This window comes from Kryptolebias marmoratus, linkage group LG6, assembly GCF_001649575.2.
Source record: "Kryptolebias marmoratus isolate JLee-2015 linkage group LG6, ASM164957v2, whole genome shotgun sequence".
Classification (NCBI taxonomy): Eukaryota; Metazoa; Chordata; class Actinopteri; order Cyprinodontiformes; family Rivulidae; genus Kryptolebias; species Kryptolebias marmoratus.
The window spans coordinates 24,811,808-24,825,984 of NC_051435.1; the positions used below are offsets into that span (position 1 = coordinate 24,811,808).

Sequence of the window (14,177 nt, forward strand, 5' to 3'; positions counted from 1 at the left end):
ATTAGGCTCAGCTAGCCTTACATGACTCCCTGCAGCACTTTTTGTGGGTCTGGGTCGAACAGTCTGTCAACATAATGGCGACTGGTGGCAGTGACTTCCTGAAAGAGGACAAATAAAACATTACTTCACACAAGTCACAAATATACACTTTTGCACTTGAATGGCTGTAACAGAGGTCTAAAAAGATTTAAGCTTGTCCAGTTTTTTGAGGGGGGAGTGAGCAGGTAGGGTGGGTGCAGGGCCAAACCTGTTGTATAAAGGAGTTAAACTCATTTGCCCTCTCCCATCCCCCTCTACAGCTCCAGCAATAAATATTCTGCATACAGCCAGCGATGGTTCTCATGCCTCTCCAGACCTCCATCATATTGTTCTTCTGTAGCTTCTGCGCTAGTTTCCTTCTGGACCTCTTCATTGCTCTCTTCAGGATGTGTTTCAGTTCCCACTGGGTGTTCTTCATTTCTTCCAGATCTCTAAGGCCCTCTTTTCCCTATTCAGAGCAGACTTCAACTCACTGGGCTTGTTGTTCATGATGCACCCCACTTCTCTGACGAGGACTAACACATCCATACAGATATGATTGTAGTCAGTCACACACTTGGTTACACCATAAATGTCTGTGTTGTCCTGTGGACCTTGCAATATGTTCCAGTTGGTGGATCCCTGAACTCTTACTACCTGAGCATTTACAGTGGATAAAAGAAGCAAATCTCGACATTTTCCAGCACAAACAAATGTGTTTGTAATTGGAAAATTTATTTCACAACTTAGACATTTCACTAAAATAGTAATAAATATAAATAATAACCACCCCCCTCTCCACAATACAACTAAAGGACATATTTGTCATACCTACTCCAACTAATATGCCATGTGCACTTGATACGTACAGTAGTAGCAATGGCAGGACCCTTTTCATCACTGATTTAACTGGCACTTTGTGAGCTGCATGAAACATCCAACAATATTGTTTATATCATTGACAGCTTTGACCAGAACTTACCACATGACTCCAGCTGACATTACACTGGTATTACTGATACTACTGGTTCTGGTGCCAACACAGCATATACTGAGCCAGTATAAACCCAGCTGTAAAAGCTTGTTTACAACTTTGTTACCTACACATTTGTTAACAACTCCATATGTTCACAAAAAACATTGGCTACAAATATCTTTAGACCAAAAGATGGCAGTAGTATGTACAAGGTGGAAGCGTTTGACAATTAGTTTTACATTTAATATTGCCAATACCGATGTCGCTTGTTGAAACCTAACCTAAAATATATCAAACATGACTAAACTTCCAGTTAAATGTATCCACACTAAAACGCAAAGTGTAGACAAGTGTGTAGCTAAGCTATCTAAAGCAAATGCTGCTAATTTTACTGACAGCATCTGAGGTAAGCCCTCTGTTGTCATTAGAAGGCAATGCAGTGGTTACAATACCAATTGCAAATGGTTAAAAAAAGTATTAAAAAATGAATGTTTACGTGTATTTTACAGATTATTCATACGTGTTCTTAATGGTCAAACATTTACCACTGGCATCTAGCATTCATTTGTTTTTGTTTTTTTTGTGTTGTTGTTTTGGTTTGGTTTGGTTTCCCCACATCCCAACTCCGCCTGAGCGAGCGCCCTAATACTAAATACACACTTTACAGTGCTTGAAGTGTGCCCGCCCGCACGGGCGAAGCGGGGCTAAAACTGTTTTCACCAACAACTACTAGCTGGACCGCTGCAACGTTAACATGCTGTTGAGCTTTCAGTTTAGCCACCAGGCTAATGAAACTCCTCAGTCAATTTGACAGTCCCTAGATATATACGACTGTTCAAATGGTATTGACCACTTCCTGTTAGAGAGATCCTTCTGAAAATAACTGGTTTTGATATCATAAGACTGGCACTCACAGACAGTACACTGATGCGGAGAGGGGCCTCCAACAAGCACGCCATCTCTCTTCCTCCGAACGGGCGCCCCAATAGGCGCAGCGCCTCGCGGACACTCCGCCCTCCAGAGCAGCTGCTAGCGGCCTCTAAAAAGTAGCTGCAATGTATGCGCGAAGCTCTTTGTGAGCTTTATATATATATAACGCGCAGTTGTTGTCCTCTGTTGGTTCAGCTGTAACCACCAGCGCTGAAGATGGAACAAAACTCAGTACAAGTTGTCAAGCTGTCTGACAGACTGTGGGGTTTTCAGTTAGGTAAATGTTGTTTATAAAGCGTGACGTTTGTGTCATCTATTGAACAAGATTCGGCACTTCTTTCTTCTTTATTTTTTAGAATAAAAAAAGCAAACATTAAAACACAAACTTTGTCAAGAGGTTTTTTTTACAATTTGTATTGATTATGATATTGAACAATATTTAAATTTAAACAAAAGTAATATTCAGAAATATATGATCGAATGTGCTTCCGAGTACAAAAATATGTATGGATGACATACAGCGCATGCGTAGAAGTAGTGAACGCGAAGTCGGAAAACTTGTTCCATCGCTCTCAGCTGCTGATTTGTAACAAAAATGTCTTTTTGAGCTAAATTTTAAATTTTAAGAATTATAAACAAGGACAGATAGACTCTTCGGTTACTCATTGATTCACGTAAGTAGTAAATCTTCTTGTTTCCGTTGTGTTTGTTGAGTCGTTTCGTCTTTATAGTTATTTAACCACGTTGTCGTGTCTTGCTAGCTGTTCCGTCGTGTATGTTTGTACTACAATATTCATGTTTTCAAAATGGCATAATTTAAAAACGCGCATCTTTTTAAATAGGTCAAATTATTTATGGTAAATAGTTTTTATATTTAGTGGAAATGAAAAAGACGTTTTAATTTGTCAATTGTTATAGTTTTGTTGGGTCTTGAAAACATAAAGTATGACCCAAAAATGACTATTTTTATTTGCTTAATCGATCAACAAATAAGAGTGAGCCACGCATTTGCTCAGTTGTTATTTTGTGTTGTAAAGTAGTGAATTACATTTCTACTGTTTTTACTGACCTTCACTGCTTTCAAATAGCAGCTTGAATCAAATTCAAGTTACTGATGAGTTGTGAGTATGCAGCCACGTATTTAAATTTTGTAATACAGACTTGTGCTCTTTCTCAGTGGTTGTTTCTCTTTGATGCATAATCTGGTCCCACCATTTCTTTGCACAAGACATTGTTATCCACAGTGTTTTTATTTGTGTCTCTGCTATTGTGGGACCAGCTGTTAAATGCTATCACAAGAGTCAATTTTTGTCAGAACCATATTTTGATAAATATAGCCTATACATTTCAGACAGTTTAGATTTTTGTGCACCCAGTTTTAACCAAAGACTGTCACAATGATGTGCAAAATGCCAAACTGCCTTATTCCTTCAATTTTTACATAAATACCTGACATGTTCCTATCCATAATTGATGTTTTTAAACATTTGTAAATGGTAGATTTTCTAATACTGATGTATGGTATTTCTGGAGTGTTTACAAAATTAAACATAAAAAAGTAGAAACAGGAAAGAAAATAATTGAAAAAAACAACTAACTAAAATCTGTGACCCTGTAAATTAAACTGAACTTTAGATTTTGGGAACCTTTCCAACCATTTTAACTTGTAAGTCACTTTGACAAAAAATGGTAAAAAGTAAATATTTTACCAGGTTATATGCAGAACACTGAACCTTCAGGAGACTGAACAGCACTTATGCCCCTTTTAAAGGGCTCTAAAGGTCCCGGCTCCACTCTACTCGGCTTTTGCGCGTGTTTCCATCTGCATTTTTTCGAGGTTGACCCTGCTTCTTTGGTCCCTGCTTCGAAGTAGGGCCAGCCGGGCCGGCCCTGCTTCGTGGGTGGTGCAAACTTAGCTCCTGTTCACTCATTGGTCGTGGGTGTGGTCAGATGCAAGCATAAAGAGCGAACGATAAGAATATAAACGTTAGCTTACCCTGCAACGTTTATGCCGTCTGTCCCCCAGCTGAAGGTGCTGTAAAGCCTGAAATCTCCGGTGGATAACAGCTGTCCTACTCCGCGCAACAATCGCTGCATCCAGAGCATTTCTTCCACTGCGCCTCTCTTCCTGAAGTCTCAGGAGAATCCCCATAAGTTTAAAAAACAGCAACAACACAGGACCAACGTTGTTCATAGCGCTTCCATTGCCCCAAGTTTTGTCCTGAATTTTGTCATGAACATCTCAAACCCATCTCAAGCAAGCTAAAGTTTTGTTTCAACACCTTTTATTGGAGGTTACCTTTTGATAAAAGACATCTGAGGCAAATTTCCAGGTCTAAAAACCACAGATGATAAATAATATTTTAAAAACTGATCCTAATATGCTTGTCTTCATTTCAAAAGTGTACTTCAGCAGATGAAATCATAAAATGTGGAGGTGGACAACAAAATAATGTGCTCTAGACCTGTCACGATAACAAATTTTGCTGGATGATTAATTGTCTCAGAAATTATTGTGATAAACGATGATATTGTTTGGAGGCCATTTTAAACTAATGTAATGATAATAACATAATAGTGCAAGTACATCCTCTCAAAGATTAATAAACTTTACTTTCAAAGAACACTTAACACTGGAACTGGAACACAAAACAACCGAAAACAAAAATAAAATGAACTCTGTCTCCGTTAACAAAAAATGTACTTGAATAAAAGCTAAAAAAAAAAAAAGAAAAGAAAAACAGAATTAAAACCTACGTTCAACCAAAACAGTGCAGATTATTAAGTCTGTAAACTAAACTGCCCTTCAAAAAGTAATAATCATTAGTTTTATGTAGAGAAGACGACAAAACTGACAGTTTTATAAACAAAAAGTGCAAACTAACACAAGCACAAATGCGACATACCGGGTCACAAAGGTTCAGCGGTTCGCCTCGGTCATTTAGTTTGACTCCGAAGTGCTCCCACACCGCTGCTATTACTTCCAGCTTGAAACCAATTCCATTTAGTTTTTCCCTCCAATATCAAACAGCGTTTCTTTAGCTTGCTAACTCCTAGCGGGGCTAATGCTAAAGAGGTAGCCAGCTGACGCAATAGGCCACGCCCCCTGACGCTTATAGAAAGTGAGGGCTCGGTGAAGAGCACTGGAGCCTTTTGTCATCTGGTGTCTTTAGTAGAAAGAGAGAGACATGGGAACGATAACGCAGATAAATGAAACTTATCGACCTCCTTTTTTTTTAATCGTGTGATTAATTGATTTATCGAGTATCGCGACAGGCCTAATGTGCACAGCCAAAAATGCAGCTTTACAAGCTGTGTACACAAACAAACTGTGATTTCAAAAACTGGGCATTCAAAATGCAGCCTCATTTGGTGTGAACACTCAAAGTTAAGTGAGACTGCAACAAAAGATTTGTCTATTCTCTTGCAATTTTGAGTCACCAACTAGTCTCCAATAGTCGCAGCGCAGTAAGACAGGAACACTATCCTGCATGTTTTAGTTGTTTCCCTGCTTTGACACACCTGATTTGAATGAGGGAGTGATTAACAGGCTTCTGCAGACAGAAAGGACCTGCTGAAAAGCAGGGAAACAATGAAAACGTGCAGGATAGTGTTCCTCGAGGACCAGAGTTGGGAACCGGTGCAGTAAGATACTACCTTTGCTCACCAGTTTACACAGCATGAAGATTGCAGTAGAAGGCTGTTGCCATGGAGAGCTGGACAAGATCTACGAGACAATCGCCTACCTGGAGAAGAGGGACGGGGTCAAAGTGGACCTGCTGCTCTGCTGTGGAGACTTTCAGGCAGTGCGAAATGAGGGAGACATGAAGTGCATGGCAGTCCCAGCCAAGTACAGGACGATGCAGACCTTTTATAAGTCAGTTTTTTGCCTGTGTTTCCTTCATGTTTAAGAAAAAAATAAAATAAGAGCTTGCCTAATTTTAAATTTGTTTGTATTGCAGGTACTACTCTGGAGAAAAGATAGCTCCAATATTGACCATCTTTGTTGGAGGGAATCATGAGGCTTCCAACCACCTGCAGGAGCTGCCTTATGGAGGCTGGGTGGCACCCAACATTTATTATTTGGGTAGGGGCCAGCAAATTATACATGTGCCTATCTGAGATAGTACACGCCTAACTTAATTATCTTTCTTTAGGTTATGCTGGTGTTGTTCGCTACAAAGGAATTAGAATTGGTGGTTTATCTGGAATCTTCAAATTTCATGACTACAGAAAGGGTAGGTTTGGTTATGGTTCTGAAATAATTTGAAATATGTGAATCTAAGGAAATGTGTATTCTTCAAGGTCACCATGAATTCCCTCCATACAATCCTGAAACCCTTCGGAGTGTGTACCACACAAGAAATATTGAGGTTTTCAAATTGAAGCAGGTAAATGTCATTTAATACATTTGTTCATATTATCTATAATAATGAGGTTTTTGCCTGTGTTTGTGTGTAGGTCTGTTGCCAAAATCTTTCATGAACCTCTGAATGAACTTTAATATAACTTAATCATTGGATGTAGATCTAGAACTGAGTCAACCCAATTCAAGATGGCAGCTACGGCCAACTGACCTTAAAAAACACAAAAATGTCTATAAATCAGCAAATTTTGCAGATAATGATCTAAAATTTGGTGTGGTAGTCCCTGTGACTAATCCTCAACACATATTCTGATGGCAAATAGATAATGCAAGATCTTTGTTTAAAACTTTAACTATTTAGAGTCAACTTTGTCTGTCTGATATCAAAATATCTCATGAACAACTAGGCAAATTTTAATGAAACTTTCAGAAAGTAAATGAATGTACATCGACAACTGATTAATTTTTAGAGCCGATCCAATTCAAAATGGCTGCCACTGTAATGGACATTAGCCAAAGGAAAAATGGCTGCAACTCATTCAATTTTACAGATATTGACCTAAAATTTGATGTCGTAGTATTTAAGTCATTCACAACATATTCTGTGCGTGACATCTTGTGATCCCACATGACGCTACGCCACCATTTTTAAGATTTGTCCAAAGTGGTTCCAACTCTAATATTTCTCAGTGTAAGATGATCTTAGCAGGGTTTCCCCACAGAAAGGTGGCTAAGCCCGGTGGTAGGTGGTCGTTTGCCGGCCGATCGCCGGCCGACCGTGATTTAGTAAAAAAAAAAAAGATTAAAGTTGACAGGAAAGTTGAAAATATGGCTTTTTATTATGTGATATTGTAAGATATTTGTGCCAAATATTTACACAACTACAGTTTTACAAAAAGGCACTTTTGAAATACTTTTTTAAACAAAAATACAATTAAAATAAATACTAATTGATTGTACTTAATTTAAGTCACGTTTATAAATTAAATTAATATAAATGAAAAAGTGCAAACAAGGCACCAACACACGTCTCACTTCCAGGCCAATGAATCACAACAGAGAACTCTGAAATTTCCTTTAGGGAATGCTAGACTTTTTAATTATGTTTTTTTGCTTGTCTGTTGTTTCAATAAAGATTCAAATGCCAATCGACATCTTTATGAGCCACGATTGGCCTCGGGGAATCTGCTACTACGGAAACACTGGGGAACTGTTGCGGAAAAAAAAGTTTTTGCGACAAGATGTGAAGTCAAATGCTCTGGGAAGTCCTGCTGCTGAGGAACTCCTGGCTCACCTCCAGCCCAGCTACTGGTTCTCTGCCCACCTTCATGTCAAGTTTGCTGCTGTTATGCAGCATCTGGTGAGGATGACTGTTTGTACATGTTAGATTGTTGTTTTAATAAGTTTGAATACATGAATAAGCAACAGAAATGAATTAATGAACACATATGAAGTTCACAGATTTATTACATTTTTTTCTGTAGCCTAAAGGAAATGCTGCGCCACGTGTAACTAAATTCCTGTCTCTGGATAAATGTCTGCCCTACAGAGAGTTTCTTCAGGTTTGTGGAAATGTTATTCTTTCGTGTGCAGCCATCACAATCTGTGTTCAGGTGTATTCGTTTATGGCTTTATGCAAATAAATCTATCCATTTCAGATTGTGGATTTTCCAGACCGATCAAGTTCATCTGAGGGTCTTGAATATGATCCAGAGTGGTTTGCTATTCTGAAAGCCACCAACAGTTTACAGAGAACCACTGCTCAGCTTTGGAACCCCCCCATGAATAATGGCTTGCATGAAAGGTATACAAATACTTAGAACCAAAATGACAGGGAGAATTAATTGTAACCCTTACCCATGCGACTTAAAAATTTGTCATATACACACAGAGTATCTGTTCTTACGTATTTCTACAAAGTATGGAATTTGGTATTAGAGATTGGTATGAGATTATAGACAATCATTGTTAATTTACCTTACATTGTTTGCATAATAAAATGAATGTAGTCATCATTGACCACATCAAGCCCCGAGTTTAATGTTGTAGTCTTCAGTACCCTTGTTTTTGAAGTTCTAATTGAGAACTCCTAAATGCATGCAAATGATGAAATTAGCTGCCATCTAATGATAATTTTTGAAGTCCAGACCACTAGGGGCTGTGGAAGGATATCGCATAGTGTTTAACTATCTATATGTGTATTCTGTGCTGATGGCAGCACTTTCTCTGCTGTGAGGAGCACCAGGAGGAGCTCCTCACAGCAGAAAACAAAGGTGCCCAAGAGCTTTATGTGTATGGAGCACCAAAACTGACAGAATTACATATAAAAGCAGAAATATATATATATATATAAGGCCAAATAAATAAATTAATATCCTTAAAATGCACCAAATAATTAATTAAAAGGGAGAACTTTACCCCATGTTTTATTATTTCATTGACATTCTTATTTATTTTTTTAGTTTACTTCCCAATAATTATATTTTTAAGTGTATAGTTTATAAAAATATATTGTTTGGTTTTCCTTTTCCTTATAGATTAATTTTTGTCTCTTCAGACCAGTTCCATTGGGGAAACACTGTTTACCATATGTTACATACAGTGCCTTGAAAATGTTTTCCTACCCCTTGAAGTTTTCCACCCTTTGTCACATTACAACCACAAACTACAAGTATTTTACTGAAAATGTATGCGATAGACCAACACAAAGTAGACATTACACATTTGTATTCAGCCCCCCTGAAGTCAATACTTTGTAGAACCACCTTTTGCTACAATTCCAGCTGCAAACTTTTTGGGGTTTGTCTCTATCAGCTTTGCACATCCAGAGATTGACATTTTTGCTTTTTCTTCTTTGCAAACTAGCTCAAGCTCAGTCAGATTGGAAGAAGAGCATCTGTGAACAGCAATTTTGAAGTCCTGCCACAGATTCTCAGTAGGATTTGCATGTAAACTTAGACTGGGCCATTCTGACACATGAATATGTTTTAATCTAAACCGTTCCATTGTAGCACTGGCTGGATGTTTTGGTTCGTTGTCCTGCAGGAAGATGGGAAAATTTAGGACTCCAGTCTCAAGTCTTATCAGCCTCTAACAGGTTTTCTTCCAGGATTGTCCTGTATTTGGCTCCATCCATCTTCCCATCAACCCTGAGCAGCTTCCCTGTCCCTGCTGAAGAAATGTGTCTCCACAGCGTATTGCTGCCACAACCATGTTTCACAGTGTGGATTTTGTGCTCAGGGCGATGTGCAGTGTTAGTTTTCCACCACGCATAACATTTTGCATTTAGGCCAGAAATTTCAGTTTTGATATAATCTAAGCAGAACAACTTCTTCCACATGTTTGCATGTTTACTTTTTTTCAACAAGGGCATTCTTCCTGCCACTCTTTCATAAAGGCCAGATTTGTGGAGTACATGACTAATAGTTGTCCTGTGGACAGATTGTCCCACCTGAGCTGTGGGACTCTGCAGCTCCGCCAGAGTTCCCATGGGCTTTTTCATTGCTTCCCGGATTAATGGTCTTCTTGCCCGGCCTGTCAGTTTAGGTAAATGGCTGCGTATTGGTACTGCAGTTGTGTCATACTCTTGCCATTTTCAGATGATGGATTGAACAGTGCTCTGTGAAATATTCCAAGCTTTTGATGTTGTTTTAAAACCTTGTCCTCCTTTAAACTTCTCAGCAACTTCCCATGGCTGCAACAACTATCCCAAACCTGTTTGGTGTGTTCCTTGTTCTTCAGGATGCTGTTTGATTACTAATTTTCTGTAGCAAACCTCTGAGGTGTTTACAGAAGAGTTGTATTTATAATTTAGTTAAATTACACTCATGTGGAGGGGACTTCTGAAAGTTCATTGCACTGGATTTCATCAGAGTTTAGGGGCTAAATACAAACACACACCACACTTTGAAGATTTTTATTTGTAAAAAACTGAAAACTATGTTTTATTTTCCTTCCTTTCACAATTATGTCTTGCTTTGTGTTGGTATAGCTATCACATAAAGCCCCAGTAAAGTGGTCTGTGGTTGTAATGTGACTAAATGTGGGAAAGTTCAAGGCGTATGAAAAGTTTTTAAGACACTAGCGATCCAAAACTACAGTAAAGTGTTTTTGCTTGTTTGTTTGTTTTGCCCCATTTCATTTTTCTGTTTGCTGTTTGTTTGGATTGTACGTGTCAGGTGGGACTTCAGAGCTTCAGAGGGAGACATGATGCAGGTAGTGGAGGATTTCAGCGGGGAACTCTGTATCCCAGACAACTTCAGCAGAACTGTGTCACCATATGATCCCAACAATCCCCAACCAAATGCCAGTCCGAGCTGCTGCACCAACCCTCAAACTACAGAGCTCTGTGCTAAGCTAGGTCTGACAGACCTCTTCACACAGGCGGGGCAGGGAAGAGGTGAGCTGGGCAGATGTCAGAGCAGCACTGGGGGGGAGGAGGAGGAGGAAGATGGAAGTGCAGATGAGCCCAGTGAATATCCATCCGATACTTCTGGATTGTCAAGTTCTTTTAACCCCGATCAGATCACTTTAGAGGATGAGTGGGAGGAAGAAGAAGAAGAAGGTGAAGCAAAAGCAACAGAGAGGGCAGATGAAAGCTCTGACATTCAGACGTCCAGCCGATTGGTTCTTCCTGAGCCCAAATCTAGTATCTCCCCTAGTCCTCATTCCCACTTGATGGAGCTGCCGCCTCCATCACACTCTACCCCAAAAGCTGCCCCTCAGCAAGAAGGACAGTGTGACAGTTTTGATGAGGACGCCACAGCTGCACGCATTCTGAAACGAAGCATCAACGAAGGCAAGCAACCAGGCAGTAGAGGCACAACTCCTACAATCAAACGCAGGAACCAGGAGATCTACAAAGCAGAGGACGAAGATGAGGGTTAGAACTCAGGATAAGCTGTAGACTCCAGTAAATTATCGGTAAAAAGTGTAATGTTTGTACTGCTGGTACCTTTTTGTACAACTACTTACAAAAGTTAATACGAGGCTCTACAGAACAAAATGTGCTTCTGAATTTTGGCTTCACAGAAACACAGCTGCAACTAGGTTTGTGTTTAACATGATTTTATATTTTTTGAGGCAGAAACATTTACATTTCAGTTCTATTTTTTGTACTTGGAATTTTAGATTTTATAGATTTATGTTTAAAGAAACTGAAAACATGAAATATCCTTTTTAAACGGATAAACAAATGGCATCAGATATGCACCTATCTGATGTAATCATCATTCTGTACATGTAGCTCAGTGAACAAAGAGCAGTTAGATGTTGTGAACGTCCACTAAAGCTAAATAAAAAATCTGAGTGTTTAAGGCCTAGCATTCATTGCAGGAATGCATATCGCCTGCCTCCTTTCATGCCAAAGTCTTAGACTAAGATCATCTGGTGTTAAGAAGAGAGACAGTTGGCCAGATTTTGTAAAAGACATTATGCACATTTCATAGACTTCTGATATCTTGCAAGATGTATTGGTGCTCACTGTATGTGTTGGGAATTATTCTTAGCTACAGCCACAACACATTTTAGCTAAATATCTGTACAATTGACAGTTAGAAGTACAGTTGACTGGGTGACATTTTGTTAAGTAACTTCTAAACCATAAGTTGCACAATTTAGGGTCTTATATCTACACATTCCCTGCACTGTACGAAATCACATGGTATAGGCCTCAATTCTGTTTTTTTTTTTTTCTTTTTTTATTTTGCCATGTTGCAAAATTCACAAAACCTACTTTTGACTTTTTGAAGGTTTAAAGTCGATCACCATGGAATTCACCATGTTAATTTTAGATACCAAGCTGAATACAAGTTATCAAGGACAAGTAACTACTTTCAGAAATTTGTAAGGTATTCCTGCGCAAACATTTAATGCTAACTACAGTGGTGTGCACAGACATTTTTTTTGGGGGGGGGGGCAAGTGCTCAAGTAGAAAAAAAGGGCACTTTGTGTGGCGCATAGACTGCTCGCTGTTGTAGCCTTGTAAGATTTGTTATGGGCACAGCTTAAACATCGTGTATGTATACCTATTTAAAATTAATAGCCATTAATTTAATACACCTTTAGATTTACACAGCTGCACCCATTGCAACATTTCACATTACCACAGACACATGCAACACAAGGTGGAGGGCGAAGGGGGCACGGTTTCTCCTTCTTGCTCCTGTCCTGGTGCCTGCACTGGTTCGGCAGAGGCTGGGGGTCTCTGACATCGTCATCGGGGGGCTGCCTGTGGGTTGCTGCCCCCTTGGTGTGGGGTTGTTCGTATGGGTGCCCGAGCCATGTCCCGGAGTGGTGGGCTCCCGCCGGGTGGTCTATGGCTCCTGGGGTTTGGCTGGACTTGGCTGGGTCCAGGGGGCTGCGCTGGGCTCCGATGGGAACCCACTTCCTCTAGACCTCACAGGGGGTTGGCCCAACAAGGGGGATTGACTATATGCCCTTTCACCTTGGTCCTTCTGGTTCTGGCTGCTGAGGTGGACTGGTGCCTACCCAGTGTGTTGGGGGCTCTGGGGGGGCCTCTCCTGCTTCGTGCTGGGTGGTCTCTCTGCTGGGAGCTGGTGTGGGCACCAGGCCGTTGGGGGGTCGGGTCCTGGGGTGCCTTGGGGTGGTGCCCAGTGTCTGTTTGCCTGGGACTGCTGCTGCCTTCTGGGGCTGTATCCACCTGTCCTTTATGCTCTTGGGTGCTGTAGATGGCTGGCCTTCTACTGTTCATGGCACCTTTTTTTTTTCTTTCTTTTTCTTTTTTTTTTACTGTGCATCTCCAGGTGGCTAACTAGTACACATGCACCCACATTACATGAACACACCTTTTGTATGTATGTGTGTGTGTGTGTATATATGGTTATATATATGACTGAGAATCTACACCAGCATAAGACGGGGGCAGCGCTGGGTGAGTTACGCCATCATATGTGAATGGATTGTGGATGCCTGGGCTAAGGCATCTGCTTTAACTGCCAGCATCATTATTTCTATCCAGATATTCACACAACTGATTTGCAACTATTTTCTCAAGAATTTGTTAGAGGAATGGGAGATTATATATAGGTCTATAATTGGCCAGAACTCCTGAATCAACATTGGGTTTCTTAAGTAAAGGTTTAATTACAGCAACCTCAAGCTCTGTGGTACATAACCATTATTAGAGACCAATTAAGCTCTTGGGTGCGGTCGATGGTGGGCCTTCTACTGTTCACGGGACTTTTTTTTAAATTGTGTGTCTCCAGGTGGCGTGCTAGCACACATGCACCCACATAACGAGCAGACCTTTTTTTCCTTTATATTATTATTATCATTATTATTAGTCAGGATTTGGGATTTGTTTGGATTGTTCTTTGAGTTTCTTGTGTATTGGATTTATTGTTTTCACAAACACAATAAGTTTCTGCTTCTTGTGTTCCTGTCATCATGCACTTCTCCTCAGTCAGTCACTTGTTTACTTGCCACGTCCATCTCCACCTGCTCCTAGTTAGTAATCACTCACCTGTGCCCACATCCCATAATTATCCTCTGCCTTTAAAATTTGGTAATCTCCTTCACTTACTCACTGGTCTGTTATCGCTTCTGGTGTTGTCTGGTTCCCCTCATGCCTTGCCTCTTGTTTTTGCTACGATTTAGATTTTGTTGTTAAGTTTCGTTTGCTGCCACATCAGTTTTTGTTTATCTTTATAAATACATTAGTTTTTCTTTTAACTTTGAGTCATGAGTCTGTGCATTGGGTTTCCTCCCAACCTGACATTATTATTTTGACTTTTTATATTTTTTATGCATTTTCATACGTGTATATATGTATGTGTGTGTGTGTGTGTGTATATATATATATATATATATATATATATATATATATATATATATATATATATATATATATATATATATATATATATA

General features: G+C 39.7%; 2 protein-coding genes across 2 annotated transcripts in view; one reads left to right on the forward strand and one right to left on the reverse strand.

Moving 5' to 3' along the window:
* Positions 1-2,201, reverse strand: part of armc8 (armadillo repeat containing 8) — a 31,640-nt gene extending 29,439 nt beyond the window's left edge. The window contains exons 1-2 of the mRNA XM_017431820.3: positions 1,909-2,201; positions 22-98 (exon numbers count right to left, since the gene is read on the reverse strand). Of these exons, the coding sequence (XP_017287309.1) occupies positions 22-98; positions 1,909-1,953 (122 nt within the window). The 5' untranslated portion in view covers positions 1,954-2,201. The remainder of the gene's footprint in view (positions 1-21; positions 99-1,908) is intronic.
* Positions 2,202-2,449: 248 nt separating this feature from the next.
* On the forward strand, positions 2,450-11,605 carry dbr1 (debranching RNA lariats 1). Its single transcript, XM_017431794.3, has 9 exons — positions 2,450-2,598; positions 5,595-5,801; positions 5,887-6,011; positions 6,082-6,162; positions 6,230-6,315; positions 7,426-7,650; positions 7,775-7,852; positions 7,949-8,094; positions 10,469-11,605. Exons 2-9 carry the CDS (start codon positions 5,605-5,607, stop codon positions 11,175-11,177), a joined length of 1,647 nt encoding a protein of 548 aa, XP_017287283.1. The 5' UTR covers positions 2,450-2,598; positions 5,595-5,604; the 3' UTR covers positions 11,178-11,605.
* The last annotated feature ends 2,572 nt before the right edge of the window (positions 11,606-14,177 follow it).